This window comes from Sapajus apella, unplaced genomic scaffold (genome assembly GCF_009761245.1).
Source record: "Sapajus apella isolate SASKATOON/1434 unplaced genomic scaffold, GSC_monkey_1.0 scaffold86, whole genome shotgun sequence".
In the NCBI taxonomy this organism is placed as follows: Eukaryota; Metazoa; Chordata; class Mammalia; order Primates; family Cebidae; genus Sapajus; species Sapajus apella.
The window spans coordinates 7,322,355-7,338,686 of record NW_022437026.1 but is presented as its reverse complement, the minus strand read 5'-3'; the positions used below and the strand labels follow the sequence as shown (position 1 = coordinate 7,338,686).

At 50.4% G+C, this 16,332-nt stretch overlaps 1 protein-coding gene across 2 annotated transcripts in view; it reads left to right on the top strand.

Moving 5' to 3' along the window:
• VWF (von Willebrand factor) overlaps positions 1-16,332 on the top strand; it is a 171,836-nt gene that overhangs the window by 87,322 nt on the left and 68,182 nt on the right. For both annotated transcript variants that reach the window (XM_032254537.1, XM_032254536.1), the window contains exons 19-26: positions 2,600-2,703; positions 4,499-4,637; positions 7,305-7,439; positions 9,769-9,915; positions 12,555-12,695; positions 12,905-13,018; positions 14,822-14,978; positions 15,691-15,849. In XM_032254537.1, the coding sequence (XP_032110428.1) occupies positions 2,600-2,703; positions 4,499-4,637; positions 7,305-7,439; positions 9,769-9,915; positions 12,555-12,695; positions 12,905-13,018; positions 14,822-14,978; positions 15,691-15,849 (1,096 nt within the window). The remainder of the gene's footprint in view (positions 1-2,599; positions 2,704-4,498; positions 4,638-7,304; positions 7,440-9,768; positions 9,916-12,554; positions 12,696-12,904; positions 13,019-14,821; positions 14,979-15,690; positions 15,850-16,332) is intronic.

The following is a 16,332-nucleotide window of genomic DNA, read 5'->3' as shown; positions in this document are numbered from 1 at the left end:
AGGTCCTATTTTGATATTGCTGTCCATGAATTAATAATCTCCTCTTGCTAACACGAGTCAGGGTAGAGAGCAGCCAGGTGGTTTGCAGTGGGTGCTCAGAAGGAGGAGGAGGTGGCCAGGCACGGTGGCTCATGCCTGTAATCCCAGCACTTTGGGAGGCCGAGGTGGGCAGATTATGAGGTCAAGGGATCAAGACCAACCTGGCCAACATGATGAAACTCCATCTCTGCTAAAAAGACAAAAATTAGCTGGGTGCAGTGGCGTGTGCCTGTAGTCCCTACTTGGGAGGCTGAGGCAGGAGAATCACTTGAATTTGGAGGCGAGATTGCAGTGAGCCGAGATTGTTCCACTGCACTCTAGCCTGGTGACACAGTGAGACTCTGTCCCAAAAAAAAAAAAAAAAAAAAAAGATGGGGAGGAGGTGGCGGCTGCAGTCATGAGTCATGGCGTTGTTATCTCACAGCTGAGCTGGGACTTGAGTGTTCTGTCTGCTGGAGTTGGGCTGGGCTTCTACAGACCCACACCTGGTGAGAGGAGGGACTCCCTGGGCCGTGGATGCATGGTGGGTTGGCCCATGGGTTGAATAGCATGGCGATAGGTAAAAAAACCATGCAGCATGCAGACCGAAAGGCCTGGGAGCCCCCAACCCGCCTGCCCGAGGGTGAGGGGCAACACATGTGCTGCTGAGGTGAGGCGAGCCTGGCTCTGTTCGCTGGAGTCCATCCCTGCATCCCTTCTGCCCCACGTGATATTTGCTGCAAGGAGGCTTATCTGGTTTCCGTGGACTCTAAGATCCCATGCCTCTGTCATTCTTATAGCAGCCACTAGGTGGCAAGCCTCAGGCTTAAGTCAGAGTGAACACAGGTGGGGGTGATGTGGAAATGAACCCTAATTGTGACAGAGGCTTTGAAGGCTCTGCCAGAGAGAGGCTTTTCAGCCCCTCCCAGCTCCTACCAAGGTGCCATCTTTCCTCCTGGGTGCCTAAGGTCATTCTCTCCCAAGAACAGTGGTTCTGGGAGGGACGAGCTACCAAGAGTGGATCCACCTGCTGCTGCTTCTCTGCACTGTCATTCTGCCCCATCAGCTGGGCTTCCGCGGATGCAGGAACACCTCCTGAGGTTTGGTGAAGGCGGCCTTAAGTAGTGGAGTATTCTTCCTACTCCCCCTACACCTCCACCCCCCACACACAACGCTCACACACTCTCACATATGATTCTAGCCTGGGTCGTTGAAAGCCCAAGATTGCTCAGCTCCTAGGGACTTGTCTAGTTCTAGGCCTGGGAGCTCAGGCTTGTCTGGGGAGTGACTGGGTCTTGTGGAGCTGGAGCTGTCCAGACCAGGAGCTTCTCGCCCTGCAGGTAGCTCTGGGGCCAAGGTGCCACAGTCCTTCACTTGGGGGTGACTCAGGCCTTTTGAGAGCCCCCAAGCCTAGGCCACGCCAGGGCAGGCATCCACGGCTGCCCCCTGGAGTCGGGACAGAAGCATGTCTGCATGTGGAGCTCAGAGTGGGTTTGGCTGGCTCCTCCTGAGCCCACTGGTGTTGGTGGTTCTTAGTTCCTTTTTTTCCCCCAGCCGCAATAGACCTGAGGAGTACAGCAGGCTCACATAAATAGTTTCCCAAGGGGTGAGGACAGGGAAGTAGAGTTTATCCCGTGGAGAGTGAATCAGAATCCTGGAGACTGGGCCGGAGGGGGCCTGTGGCTTGGACCAGCCCCCAGACTCTAATTTTGATTTGTTCCTACCTATGCCCAGCATTCAGCCCTTACCTCCAGAGTATTAAGTACATATTAATTTTATTCAATATAGCATACATTTTCTTTAATTATAAACATAATACATGCTCATTGAAGAACATTTGGAAAAAAATTTTAAAGCCGAAAAAGAAAATAAAATCCTCCCACTGCCCTATCCCAGCTCACCACCTGGAGGTAAATTCTATATTTCCTTCTAGTCTTTTGTGAAATATATATGAATTTGGAACCATATGTACATACAGTTTTTCTTCCTATTTTAAAAATTAACAGCATAAGTATTTCTCATTTAAGATTCTTAAACCATTTAAGATTCTTCCAAAGGGCCATTGTCATAGTGCCACAGGATACTAGGGCCTGGTAATTCCTTAATGGATTTAGTCATTTTCCTATTAATTGTTTCCAATGTTTTTACAATGATAAATAATTCTCCAGTAATCTTTGTCCATAATTCTGTTTCCCCTGGAGAAATCCTTTACTTGGGATGTCTGGGTGGAAGAATATGTGCATTTCAAGGCCTCTGGACGTGATGTTTAGGAGTACCATGGCGGAAGTGTCCAGGCTACAGTGTCCCAGCAGGGCACGAGAGGGCAGAGGGCCATCATTAGTTGATGGGCAGGAGCCATGTAGATGGGAACCCATGTTTGCCAAGCCCCAGCCTGGGCATGCGCTCCCTGGCGTGGCCTGCGGTGGAAACTGTCCCCCGGCTCAGCCCTGGTCCCAGTGCCGGTCCCATTGCTGGGCTTACCCGTAGCCTCAAGTCTCAGACAACCCTTCCCGGAGAGGGCTGGAGGAGGGCTTTAGATTGGTCACGGTGGCCTAAAGACTTTTGGATTCATTTCCCTTAGGTTCGGCATGAAAACAGATGTGTGGCCCTGGAAAGGTGTCCCTGCTTCCATCAGGGCAAGGAGTACGCCCCCGGAGAAACAGTGAAGATTGACTGCAACACCTGGTGAGGCTCTGTGAGGGCTGCCCGGGGACCCAGGCCCTGTGGGGGAATCGAGGGCACATGCGGCCACAGGACCTTCTGCACTTGCCTCCAGCCCCCTGTGGGAACTTGGTTACTCTCGGCCTTTCCTCTGTGCCTGTGTTTCTCCATCTGTAAAATAGGGAGAATCTTTCTCATCACCTGCGCCCATCCTGCACAGACACTGTTCAACAGGTTAGAACAGTATCCCTTAGCAGAAATACTTGGGGCCAGCATTGTTTTGGATTTTGGATTATTTTGGATTTTGAAATATTTGCATATACATAATGAGGTGTCTTGGGGGTGGGACCCAAGTCTGAACATGACATTTATTTATGGTTCATAAATACCTTATGCACATAGCCTGAGGGCAATTTTATACAACTTGTTTTTGAGACGGACTCTGGCTCTGTTACCCAGGCTGGAGTACAGTGGAGTGATCTCAGCTCACTGCAACCTCGACGTCCCTGGTTCAAGCAATTCCCCTGCCTCAGCCTCCCAAGTAGCTGGAATTACAGGCATGTGCCACCATGTCCGGCTAATTTTTTTGTATTTTTTTAGTATAGACAAGGTTTCACCATGTTGGCCAGACTGGTCTCGAACTCATAACCTCAGGTAATCCACCTGTCTTGGCCTCCCAAAGTGCTGGAATTATAGGTGTGAGCCACCGTGCCCGACCTACACAATATTTTTAATATTTGTGCATGAAACCAAGTTTGTGTACAACCATCAGTAAGTAAAGGTGTCACCCTCTCAGCCACCCATGTGGTGTCATGTTGGTGCTCAAAGTTTAGGGTTTCAGAACATGTTGGACTTCAGATTTTTGGATTAGGAGTGCTAAACTTGTTCTTCTGTTCAGGGAGATGGGCCCCGGGGAAGACAGGAACCTTGCCATTTGTGGCCAGGCTGCCAGTGGGCACGGGGTCTGGAGGGTCCTTTCCTTGCAGGCCTTACACTGCCCATGAGCACATTGTGAGTGTGCCTGCAATGGCGTGCTTTGAGGCTAGGGTGGCTGGTTGCCTTCTCCCTTCTCCTTGGCTGTCCTACATGTAACCCCTCGCCCTGTTCACTCACCCTGCCTTTGGCTTTGTGGCTGTGCACAGCCTTGGAAAGAGGCCCACTGGACAGAGACAGAGAGGGCTGTCCCTTGTGCTTGAGGTCTGAGTTTACCACCTCTGATGCACAAGGGGGCTTCTTGATGTCAGCTCTGGTTCCAGGTGGTAGCAGGGTGGGACACGGGGCAATGGGCAGATCACCCTAGATTTTAGCATGTAGCTATGAACATGTTTCCATGTAGTTGTGCACATAGAACTGCTCCTGGCAGAAGTGCATGCTTCATCACTCTTTTCCAGACTCTGGGCGTTCCTGCTGTTTTGCCTGGTTTTTCCCATTAGCCTCAAGATTTCCACCTCAGTGTGTCTGTTTTACGGAGACCTGTGGCCAATCTCAGGTAGATGTGGCTTCCAGGGTGAGGCTGAGCGAATTTATATAGAAGGCCTAAAGAGCATCCGAGCCTTCTCCCTGGCTGCCTGGCTCACTGTGGACAACCCCTTCCCTTCTTTGCCTCAGTATCCCCCCTGTAGGGAGAGCAGGTAGGCTACCCTCTCTCCTTGCTGTGCCCCGTGCTGGCCACTCCAGGCTGCAGATCCTCAAGATCCTGCTTCCTGGAGGGTTGGGAGGCACCCGGAGTGTTCTGTGTTACTTTATTGTCTCTGTTGCCCAGATGGGCCCCTCAAACCCAAGGTGCCCAACTTATCATATCTGCCATGACTGCTCCTAGTGTCTGTCGGGACCGGAAGTGGAACTGCACAGGCCACGTGTGTGATGCCACGTGCTCCACGATCGGCATGGCCCACTACCTCACCTTCGACGGGCTCAAATACATGTTCCCTGGGGAGTGCCAGTACGTTCTGGTGCAGGTGAGAGGTGGGGACATGGGGAGAGGGTGCTGTCTCTCTCTAGGAGGGGCGGGAGGTGTGGCTTTCCACCTCCTCCTTGTGGGTCTGTCTGCAGAAATAACTCTGGGGTCTGGGCTCTATTGGACCATTTTCCAGTCCTTCACAGAAGTCCTGAAGTGATACGGGACTTGAAACTCAAAATCGTCCATTTTCCTTCTGCTCACCTGGAGACGTATAAAACAAGACAGATACTTGCTTGTTGATGAGGCTTGGAGTGGGGGAAGGGCTACCGGCAGGTGACATCGGTGTGGATGTGGAATTAGAAAAAGGTGTCTGTTCCTTCTGCAGACACAGACTCAGTCTGGGTGCATAGCTCAGGGAGTGGGTTGGGCTGGGATCTCAGTCCCAGTCCCCTCCCTGCCAGCACCCTCTGCAGTGCAGTCTGCAGGTGGCAGGTGTTGTGCGGTGGCCCTGGACAGGGGTTGGTTAAAATGTCCCCTGGAGTTTGCATCCCACAGTATGGCTCTGTGGGATTCTCTGCCATTTTAATTTCTAACCTGGTACAATTCAGAATGGGAGGAGTGGGAGGATGGGACATGGGAAAGTCATCCTGCCCAGCGGATGAGACAGGAATCCTCACCCACCAGTGAGTGCGGCAGCAACCCCACCGCCTCCCACTCCCCACTGTGTGGATTCTTGTAAGTTTCTCTTGCTGATTGACATCAAATATGTAAGCAAGGAAGTAAGAGTGCTTTTCTCACCAGAGCCGAGGCACTGATTTTGTGAAGCTTTAAACAAACATGGTCCCTCTGTCTCCATTCCCAGGAGGAGGGGGTGGGTGGGGGCTTGGCGTGATCTGAATGGAAGACCACAAACCCATAGGAGCCCCAGCCCCAGAGGCTGAGTTGCAGGAGCTGGTGAGTCAGGTAGCATGGGTGACTGTGGACCCATGTAGAGCGTTCTGGGGATGGGGCGGAGCCAGCAGCAGCCTCTGCAGTCCCCACCTCACACCCAGGCTGGCCCAGAGAGGCAGGCAGTGTGCTGGGGACACCGGGCATGCAGACCAGGCAAGGGACCTGTGAGCTGGTGGTATGCACCTGCCAGAGCTTTCCCACAGATTCCATGTGGAAGTCTCCCAGCCTCAGCTGCAAATGACGAGGCAGCGTCAGCTTTGCAGAACAACTACCCAGCCAATTTCAAATCTGAACATCCAGGAAAAAACAATTAATTCAGTGCAATGAGGACCAGCCGGTCAGCATCTATCACTCCCAGCCCTCCCTGGCCCAGGTTAGCTTTCCCAAGTGGACCAGTTTGAAAGACTCCCCTCCAAATGGTGCCCTGTGTGCGCGGCTTCCTTCCTTTCCCCCAGCTGGTTCTGTTGTCTTCTGATGTGGTGTTCTGGGGCCCCTCCCGCTTCTGCCATCCTGCTTTGGGGAGTATCAGGACCTAAGTCCCTCTCTTTCAGAAATCTCAGTTGATGATAAGAGCAGATAAAGCACTCACACCCTTGTTCCCTCTTTTAACCTTCACCATCCATCAACCTAACACAAAGCCGTTTAACCTAACAATCTTGTTAAGTTGAGTGGAATCTTACAGAGGTGCAGATTGTGTGTGTTGTATGGACATAGGTATGTATGTGTGTGTGCGTGTGTGTATGCATGAGCATGTGTGTGAGTGTATGTGTGTATGAGTACATGGGTGTATGTGTGTGTGTATGTGTATATGGGTGTATGTATGTGCATGTGTGAGTGTATGTGTCGTGAGTATGGGTGTATATGTGTGTGTATGTGTGTGTGCATATGTGAGTGTATGTGTTGTGAGTATGGGTGTATGTGTGTGTGCATATGTGAGTGTATGTGTGTATGACTACATGGGTGTGTGTGTATGTGTGTATGAGTGTATGTATGTATATGTGTGTGAGTGTGTGTGCACATATAGGTGTGTGTGTATGTGTGTGCGTGTCCGAAAGGTAAGTAGTTTGTTTAGCGTTACCAATAGGTGGCAGAATCAAGATTCATACCTGTTTTTCTAAGTTGAACATTTTATCTTTCTTCCCATCATACCACAATAATAACCACCACGAAGGTGTTTGCTAGGAGGTATTTGCCAGGAACGTGTCCCCTTTTGCTTAATTTTCTATGCAATTGACCAACAAGGACCAGTGCTCCCTTATCCTCTCTACTCATCTCAAGCTGGTAGCTCAGGACCCGTGGAGCTGTGTCAAACCATCTTTGGTTCCATTTCTGGGCCCGCAGTTCAGAGGGATTCAACCAGAATTTAAAGCCACAAAATGCCTTGTGGTCAAACTGTCCCAGTTACCTGGGTGGGACTCTAGGCATGGGCTCCAGTGGGACGCAAATGGGCTCTAGGCAAGGCCTTTGAGCCTGATGCATCCATTAAAGCAGGCCACATGTCACCTTCCCTCCCTCCCCCTCCTTCCCCACCCCCACCCCACTCGCTGCAGGCACCTGGCTCATCTGTCGTGAGTGAGGTTGACACACCTGGGCATTCACCTGGGCATATCCCCCACCCCCCCCGGGCACAGACAGAGTCACATACACACAGCCACGGACATGGCAACATCCTGCAACACATATTCAGAGGCCTGCCATGAAGAGATGGCAATCTTCTGGTCTGGTGAGAGCCAGTGGGGATAATGGTCCTCTCCTGGCACACCTCTTTCCCCAGGATTACTGCGGCAGCAACCCTGGGACCTTTCGGATCCTGGTGGGGAATGAGGGATGCAGCCACCCCTCGGTGAAATGCAAGAAACGGGTCACCATCCTGGTGGAGGGAGGAGAGATCGAGCTGTTTGATGGGGAGGTAAGTGCAGCCTCCTCCACTCCACCCTCACCTCCCGCCTTGTGCATCTGTCACTTTCTAGGAAGATTTTCCAAGCGTTCCTTTAGAACTTGCGTGAATGGAATAATGCAAAGCCACGAAAGAGGATGAGGTAGAGCTATTGCATCTGACTGTGACGTATTATTTTATGAGAAAAACAAGTGGCAGAACAATAGTGATGACACAACCCCCTTTTAGCGACAGTGAAGAGTGTGTGAGAAGGATGTGTGCGTGTGTCTGCACAAACATGGGAAGAACCAATGCTCACCTCTGGAGTGGGGTGGGAACGGGCGGGTAGCGTGTGCGTGCGTGTGTGTGTGTGTGTGTGTGTGTGTGTGAAATGAGGATGTTATGGGATATGTTTCATTTATGTTTTTATGTTCTTTTCAGAGAAACATTTTTTTTTTTTTTTTTTTTTGAGATGGAGTCTCACTCTGTTGCCCAAGCTGGAGTGCAATGGTGCGATCTCGGCTCACTGCAACCTCCACCTCCAGGGTTCAAGCGATTCTCCTGCCTCAGCCTCCCCAGCAGCTGGGACTACAGGTGCACGCCACCACGCTGAGCTAATTTTTTGTATTTTTAGTAGAGATGGGGTTTTGCCATGTTGGCCAGGCTGGTCTCGAACTCCTGACCCCAGGTGATCTGCCCACCTCAGCCTCCCAAAGTGCTGGGATTACAGCATGTGTGAACCACCACGCCCGATCAGATAAACATTTTTAAAGGAGCTCAAAGGAGGAGTAAACGGATTCGGTCCCCTGTGTACTAAGAGCTTAAGAAGTAGTTCTCAGGGGTATGAACAAGACTCCCTTAGGAGATCTTACTTAAAATGTGGATCCTGGAGTTCCATCCTGAGATTCTGACTCAGTAGGTCTGGGTGAGGCCCAGGAACCTGCAGTTAAAGTTGCATGTCATCCCTATGCCACAGTTTTGGTTCAGCTCCTCTGACTACATGTGGTGGTAGGAAGACCCAGGCTCTGGGCTCAAACCTGTCCTGGTGTCTTCATTTTCTCCCATGACCTCAGCCTGCATCTCTGACTTCTTCCAAATACCCACCACTGACATCAGGGGATGGGAGGTGAGTTCTTCACCATTATCGAAGAAAGCTGCTTAACAAGCATGACGTATTAACTGTGGGTCAGCAGTGTCAACTCCATTTCAAAGAACAGCTCTATTAAAGGCAGAAAGACAGTGATGACGTTGAACAGGGTATGCAGGCACGTGAGGGATAGATTTGCACGTGTGATTAGCTCTGCATGTGATATGTTACTAACGAGAGGACCTCTGCAAGGGGGTGATGGCAGTTCTCAGCCTCGGCCTCAGTCTGATGAATTGTGGAGTCCGCCACGCATGCTGAAATGGGCCTCGAGGGTGCAGCACTGGCGGGGACTGGGCCAAGTCAGGGGCTCAGGTCAGAGCCCTTCTTGAGCCTGTAATATGTAATTCCTGGCACTAGCACTGAGCTCCTCAGTTTCCTGTCCCTTCAGCTCTGCCTTCTGATGACAGTGGCTCTGGGGAGGGGGAGGTAGTGGGATACAGGAATGGTGAGAGTCTACTGCTTATTTTTATTTATTTATTTATTTATTTATTTATTTATTTAGAGACAGAGTATCACTCTGTCACCAGGCGCCAGGCTGGAGTGCAGTGGCACAATTTCGGCTCACTGCAACCTCCGTCTCCCGGGTTCAAGCAATTCACCTGCCTCAGCCTCCCAAGTAGCTGGGACTACAGGCACACACCGCTAATTTTTGTATTTTTAGTAAAGACGGGGTTTCACCATGTTGGCCAGAATGGTCTCGATCTCTTGACCTCGTGATCCGCCCGCCTTGGCCTCCCAAAGTGCTGGGATTACAGGCTTGAGCCACTGCGCCCGGCCTGCTTATTTTTATAGAGGAATAGAGTTTTAAAAAATCGACTAGAGATGCTTAAAATCATTGCTGTGTTGAAAACCTATCTAGGAGACCACTGTTTACTTAATGACCAATCGTCGATAAAACACCTTTTGTGGAGTGATGTATGGTTTCTTCGGCTTATTGGTTTTATAGTACTTTAATTTCATAGTCGTGATTTTGCTGCTACCTCTATTACCGTCTCTTGGTCACGGATGCCTGGAGAGTGGTGAGGAGATGGCCACGGACATGTCCTGGCATGGGGCTGGTCCTGTGGGGATGCAGTGGCACGAGTGGTCCTGGAGGGGTGGCGGTGCCTGTGCTCATGGGCACAGGAGACAGGTGGGCAGGCGTGGAGTGGAGGGAGGATCTGACTGTCCAGTCTGCCCTTCATCCTCTGGATTTCTTGTTTTATCTTCCTCCAGGTGAATGTGAAGAGGCCCATGAAGGATGAGACTCACTTCGAGGTGGTGGAGTCTGGCCGGTACATCATCCTGCTGCTGGGCAAAGCCCTCTCCGTGGTCTGGGACCGCCACCTGAGCATCTCTGTGGTCCTGAAGCAGACATACCAGGTCAGTGGCTTTCTTGCTTCATCTTGTTGGGAACTTGGCCTTTGGAGCTTTTTCTGCTCCCTGAGTAGCAACCCATTGTCCCTGTCTGCTGTCTTGGGGGAAGGCGGCCCTCTAGGCCAGCTGCCTTCCCCACACAAATGGGGCTATGGATACAAAGCCTTAGAGTTAGTCTTTTACTGAGGCTAGCTGCAAGCGGGAAGGATTGAGTGTGGCTCCCCACCCCAAACAACGTCTCGACTGGCCTTGCTAGGCATGCAGTTTATGTCCGCAAAAGAAGAAGATTAGACAATATCAACTTTTCTTAAGGTTTCTTACCCTAAAGAGGCAAACCAGTGATGTTCAATATTATTAAAACGCTGCAGACTATTCTGGGGTGTTGGCTTACCATTGAGCCATGGGCCAGCACGTTTTTGAGAGCTGTTTATAAAATTGCTAATAACCAACTTTTGAGAACGATTCCACCATTCAGGGTCCAACAGTTGTTGGAACTTGAATGATTTCTCTAAGTGGCATGCATATGACAAGTGGCTCTGTCTACTCTGGTGGCTGATTTAGTCAGGCAGGAATGGCCTCCACAACCTCCCTGATAAGATCATCCGTTTTCAGCTTGTACAAGCCAGTGAGGCTGCACTGCCCTCACTTCTCTGAGGCAGCCCATCTCATTCCCAGAAAGCATTAACAAATCACTCATTCGTTTATTCAATAAATACTAAGCTCCTGTGTGTGTCAAACACCATCCTAGGCACTGTGGATATAGCAGGGGAAAAATCAGGTGTGTGTGTTTGAGTGTGTGTGTGTGTGTGTGTGTGTGTGTGTGTGTATGTGTTTTCCTTGTGTTTGTTTTTTAATTGCTGCTACAAGAAATCACCAAAAACTTGCTAGCTTAAAACAACACCACAAATGTATTATCTCATGGTTCTGGAGGTCGGAAAGCTAAAATTGGTGGGAAGGGCTGCATTCCTTCTGGAGGCTCTGAGAGAGATCCCTTTCCTTGCCTTTTCTGCATTCTGGAGGCTGCCTGCATTCTTGGCTTGTGGCCCCATCCTCCATATTCAAAGTTAGCAGGGTAGCATCTCCCACTCTCCATCTCTCTCTGCTTCTGTCTGTCGCAGCACCTTTCGCACTCTGACATGCCTTCCTCTGATTGGACCCGGTGATGACATTCATCCCACATGGATAATCCAGGATAATCTCCTCATCTCAGGGGAGCTGCTGTTTTGCCTTCCATAACCCTAGTGAGGATCATATTCTAGTGGGAATGTTACCTTAGATAGTTTGGGCTGATGATCCCTGTGAAGAGGGAACGTAAGAGCAGAATCTCTGGGAAAAGGAGGAGTCGTGCCGGTATCTGGGGAAGAGAGTTTAGGCAGATGGAGCAGCGTGTGCCGAGGCCCTAAGGTGACAGAGGTCGGGAGCGATCGTACGAGGAGGCCGGTGTGGCTGCAGAGGAGGGACTTGGGGGGAATGAGGGTTAACGAGGGCAGGGAGGGGCAGTAGTCACACCGTGGGGGCTCCTAGGCCATGTGAAGATCGTTGGCCTTTTGCCCAACAGTGAGAACATTCTTCTTTTATGTTTCTCGGTAGCTTACACCCCTTGTACCAAGCCAAGCTCTGCTTATTGAAGCAAAATAGCATACATTTTTTTTCTCTTTGTCTCAAGGCCAGGGCTGTAAATATGTTGTAAATGTATAGCACCTTTTCTTTTCCAGACAAATATTTCCAGTTCTTTCCGTAGTTTTTCTGTTTTACTGTTGTTTTTAGTGGGCACATAACTGTATGTCTTTACTGGTGACAGTGTGATATTTCAACACATGTTTAATGATCGAATTAGGGTCATTAGTATATCTAAGTGTAATTATCAAATCGGGGTAACTAGTATATCTCCGCAAACATTTACCATTTCTTTGCGTTGGAAACGTTCAAAATCTGCTCTTCCAGCTACATGAAAATAGGCAGAAAATTGTTGATGATTATGGTCACCCTGCGGTGCCACAGAACACTAGAACTTATCCCTCCTTTTTCTGTAGTTTGCATTCATTAGTAACTGCTTTTTCAGAGCTTGTTGTATGTTGCACACCATGATGGGTGAGCATGGAGACAGGTGAGACGTATCTTCCTGGTTACATTTATGCTGTAGCAGAATTTGCCCACCCTGCCCTGAACAGGCTGTAGTTCTCCAGGCGAGGGGACTCACCTACCCAGAGTAAGGCAGTTCTGTAACATTCTGTCCGCAGACCCCTTGACCTCCACTGGTGGGGCAGTGGGACTGGCCCCTGTCTCTGATTCTACGCTGGTTGGGGAGGGTGATGGTTCCCACCAGTGATCCCAGGGCCAAGGCTGCCTGATTCCCACCCCTGCCCTTGACTGACTGTGTGACATGGGCAAGTTGCCTCTCTTTGTTTCTGTGGCTTTAAATAAAATGGGGTCGGCAAGGAAGCTCAGGAATAGGTCTTGGCAAGGGCAGGGCCTTGCTGCTCACCTTGGGCCTCCTCTGAGTCTCTGTCCTGCTCCTTGGCTCCTCCTCTTCTTCCTCAAATGCCCTCTGCCTCCATTGTTGCCAGGAACGTTCCTTTTCCCCCTGAGCCAGAGAGCATGCCCCTGGGGTTGACCGTGCTCATCCCCTCAACCTGTCTCTCAAGGAGCAAGTGTGCGGCCTGTGTGGGAATTTTGATGGCGTCCAGAACAATGACCTCACCAGCAGCAACCTCCAAGTGGAGGTAGACTCCGTGGACTTTGGGAACTCCTGGAAAGTGAGCTCGCAGTGTGCTGACACCAGAAAAGTATGTCTGGGATCTGTGTGGACAGAGCCCAAGAGCCTGTTTCCTGGAATGTCCCCCGTTCGCATTCTCATGAGGGCTGGAAGGGGGGTTGTGGATGGTATGACCTTCAAGTGGCTGCAGGGCAGGGAGGAGGGTCCTTGGCTCTTTCTGGGCTGAGTCACCCCAGTTTGATCAGCCGATGACTGGCCTGTCTCTTGCCTGGTTCCCAGGTGCCTCTGGACTCATCCCCGGCCACCTGTCGCAACAACATCATGAAGCAGACGATGGTGGACTCCTCCTGTAGAATCCTCACCAGTGACGTCTTCCAGGACTGCAACAAGCTGGTGAGGACCTTGTGGGTAGTGGGAAGCAGATGGTCCCAAGACTTGGCCCAGGGGTACGGACACGGAGTGTGACCTTCTGACGTGCACGCCACCCTGGTGTCTTGGCATGCTCTGCACCAAGATACCACTTCAGTCTTTTCTTGGCTTTCAATCTGGGAAATGAAAAGTAAAATCAACAGTTTCTCAGGGAAGCAATGCCTGGAAACATTTCCTTCTGCGTGAGAAGTCACTCCCCTTGGCGTGTGCCAGCACCTCTCTTTCAGCCCCAGTCTCACGATTTGTTCCCTGATTTCAGTATCTTGTTCTCAACCCCAGAGCCAGAGACTTCCTTTTCCTGTCGCTGCTGCATTTGTCCAGACCAAAAGACCTTCCTCTCTCACCCCTCAAAAACCCTTTGGTGCCCATTTCTTGTCCCACAGAAATCTTTTCTGGCCTTAATTTTGGTAATTTTGAGTCCTTGTTTTATGACTTATTTTTGTGTCTTGATCTCTAATGCTAAGGAGGAATTCCCCAAAGTTAAGTGCAGTTGTGTCTCGCTCTGTCTGTCTCTCTCTCTCTCTTTTGAGATGGAGTCTTGCTCTGTTGCCCAGGCTGGAATGCAATGGCGTGATCTCAGCTCAGTGCAACCCCTGCCTCTCGGGTTCAAGCGATTCTCCTGCCTCAGCCTCCTGAGTAGCTGGGATTATAGGCATTTGCTACCACGCCCAGCTAATTTTTGTATTTTTATTAGAGACGGGGTTTCTCCATGTTGTTCAGGCTGGTCTCAAACTCCTGACCTCTATGATCTACCTGCCTCGGCCTCCCAAAGTACTGGGATTACAGGTGTGAGCCAACATGCCTGGCCATAGTACAGTTGTCTCTTATCTGCTGCATGTATGTGTGTACACACACATGGACATGGGTGTGTACGTGGGTGTATGTGAATACGTGAATCTATGTACACACACAGCCATGCACACATACATGCTGCTATGTAGCATCACCAGTGTGGGAGAGACCGGTTGAAAACATGGATCTCAGTTCTCTTTCTATCTATCCAATGAGTTTCAGTCTCTGAGGACTCCAAAGGAAACTTACATTCCCTGGTTTGGTGGAAATCATGGGCGTCTGAGTTGGAAGAGTGAGGACAGGGGAGGAGTTGGGGACGTTGAGACTGTTGGAACGTCTTGGAAACAATGTTCCGCTCGGTGTCTAAATTCATTTTCTATCATAACTGTCCTGAAAACGTCCAGTGTGTGTAGGGGCGTATTTTGGGGATAAGGAAAGGTGGGAACTGGTTAAACTGGATTTGGGGTCAGAGTCTAGCTAGGCCCTGTTGTCCGGCATACCTGCCCCATAGCACTGCAGTGAGGCAGCTGCATGGCCTGGTGTATTTCCCCATTCTCTTTGCTGAATTGAGGCAGAGAAAGACAGTGACTAACACGTGTGTGTGTTTGTGTTTTTGTAAAAACACCCAAATGCCCATGAGGCTAGGAGTGGGCTGTGAGGACAGACAGGTGGCCGAGCAGGGTGGTAAGCAGAGGGACAGAGGGAAAGTTCTTCTGGAAAATCCTCTGGCTCATCGTGTTCTGTAAAAGGCTAGCAAAACTGCTTTATTCAACTTTTCTTGCTGGAATTCAGATTAGAAACTAAGAATCTTGCCTTCCCACTCATTCCCTCTTTGAGACCATTGAGCTACCTATCTCCTTCTACCTGGACCCACCTTATCCTTAAATTGACCATCAGAACATTTGCACCCAGACCAAGAGCCAGAGTTCCTAACACCTGGCCATAGGCCTGGGCCACCTGAGGCTGCCTTTGCAGGTGGACCCCGAGCCATACCTGGATGCCTGCATTTATGACACCTGCTCCTGTGAGTCCATCGGGGACTGCACCTGTTTCTGTGACACCCTTGCTGCCTATGCCCACATGTGTGCCCAGCACGGCAAGGTGGTGACCTGGAGGACGACCACATTGTGCCGTGAGTCCTGATGCCCTCATGTTCTCAGATGCTCTCCCTTCTTCCCATGTGTCTATGCTTTAAGACTTCGCAAGTGCAGGGGGGATACCGTCATGGGAGAGAGAAGACAGAGTGCTAGCGTGGGACTGGGAGGCTCAGTTAAGGCATTGGCTGGGTAAGAAGTTCATATTATGGGTGAGGTGGGAAATGGATTCAAGGCATGAGTACGTGGAGACGTTTCTTCTGGAGAGATTCTGGCAGAGTCTGATGCATACCGATGAAAAGAAGGAAGTCAATTTATGTCTTTAATTAGGCAGTATTAGATTTGCCAATATGAGTGATCAACTCATACATTCGTGTCTATGGAGTCTTCCTTCCTTGGACATGAGCAAATTAATGCTTTTATGTAGAAAACCGGGCCAGGCACAGTGGCTCACACCTGTCATTCCAGCGTTTTGGGTGGCTAAGGCCAGAGGATCCCTTGAGCCCAGGAGTTCAAGACCAGCCTGGGCAACATAGCAAGAACCCATCTCTACAAAAATAAAAAAAGAAATGAATTCTGATCCAATAGATCCTGGTTTCGGTGCTTCAACGATCCAGAAATTTCTAATATTGGTGATTCCTGTCATCCCTTATGTCCCCAACATTATCTCCAGATTCCCCCAGGCCATCACCACATAGGTCTGCAGTCCTGGGGCGTTTGTGGTCACAGCCTTGTCTCCTGTCTACACAGCTCAGAGCTGCGAGGAGAGGAATCTCCGGGAGAGTGGGTACGAGTGTGAGTGGCGCTATAACAGCTGTGCGCCTGCCTGTCGCGTCACGTGCCAGCACCCCGAGCCGCTGGCCTGCCCTGTGCAGTGCGTGGAGGGCTGCCACGCCCACTGCCCTCCAGGTGAGGCCTCTATCCCTGGGGGCTGGGCTGCTGGGATCGGATAGGGATGGACGGAAAGTGCATCTCAGTTTTGCCTCATCTCAGCCTCCATCCGCCGCGCCCTGTCTGACCTCTAGGCCTGCACCAGGTTCTGTCTTCATGGGTCATTTCATCAGAGCCAGGCCAGCCGTGACTTTTGTCAAGTCGAGCTCCTCCAAAATGCTTTTCTGTGCCTATTTATGGGGTTATCATCTAGAGCGGCCCCGCTGATAGAACTTTCTGCGGTGGGGGAATGTTCTATTGAAGGTCACTGTGGCGAGTGTGTCTGGGCAACTGAAGTTTTGAATTATATTGAATTTTACTTAGTTTAACTGAAATAGCCACATGCAGCTTGTGGCTGTCATATGGTATGGCACAGCTCTAGAGTTACAGAAGGTGTTATTTAGAAGGGTGGAAAGAGCCCTGTAGATAAGATTTCATTTGTCCTGAGGCCTGGGGAGGTGA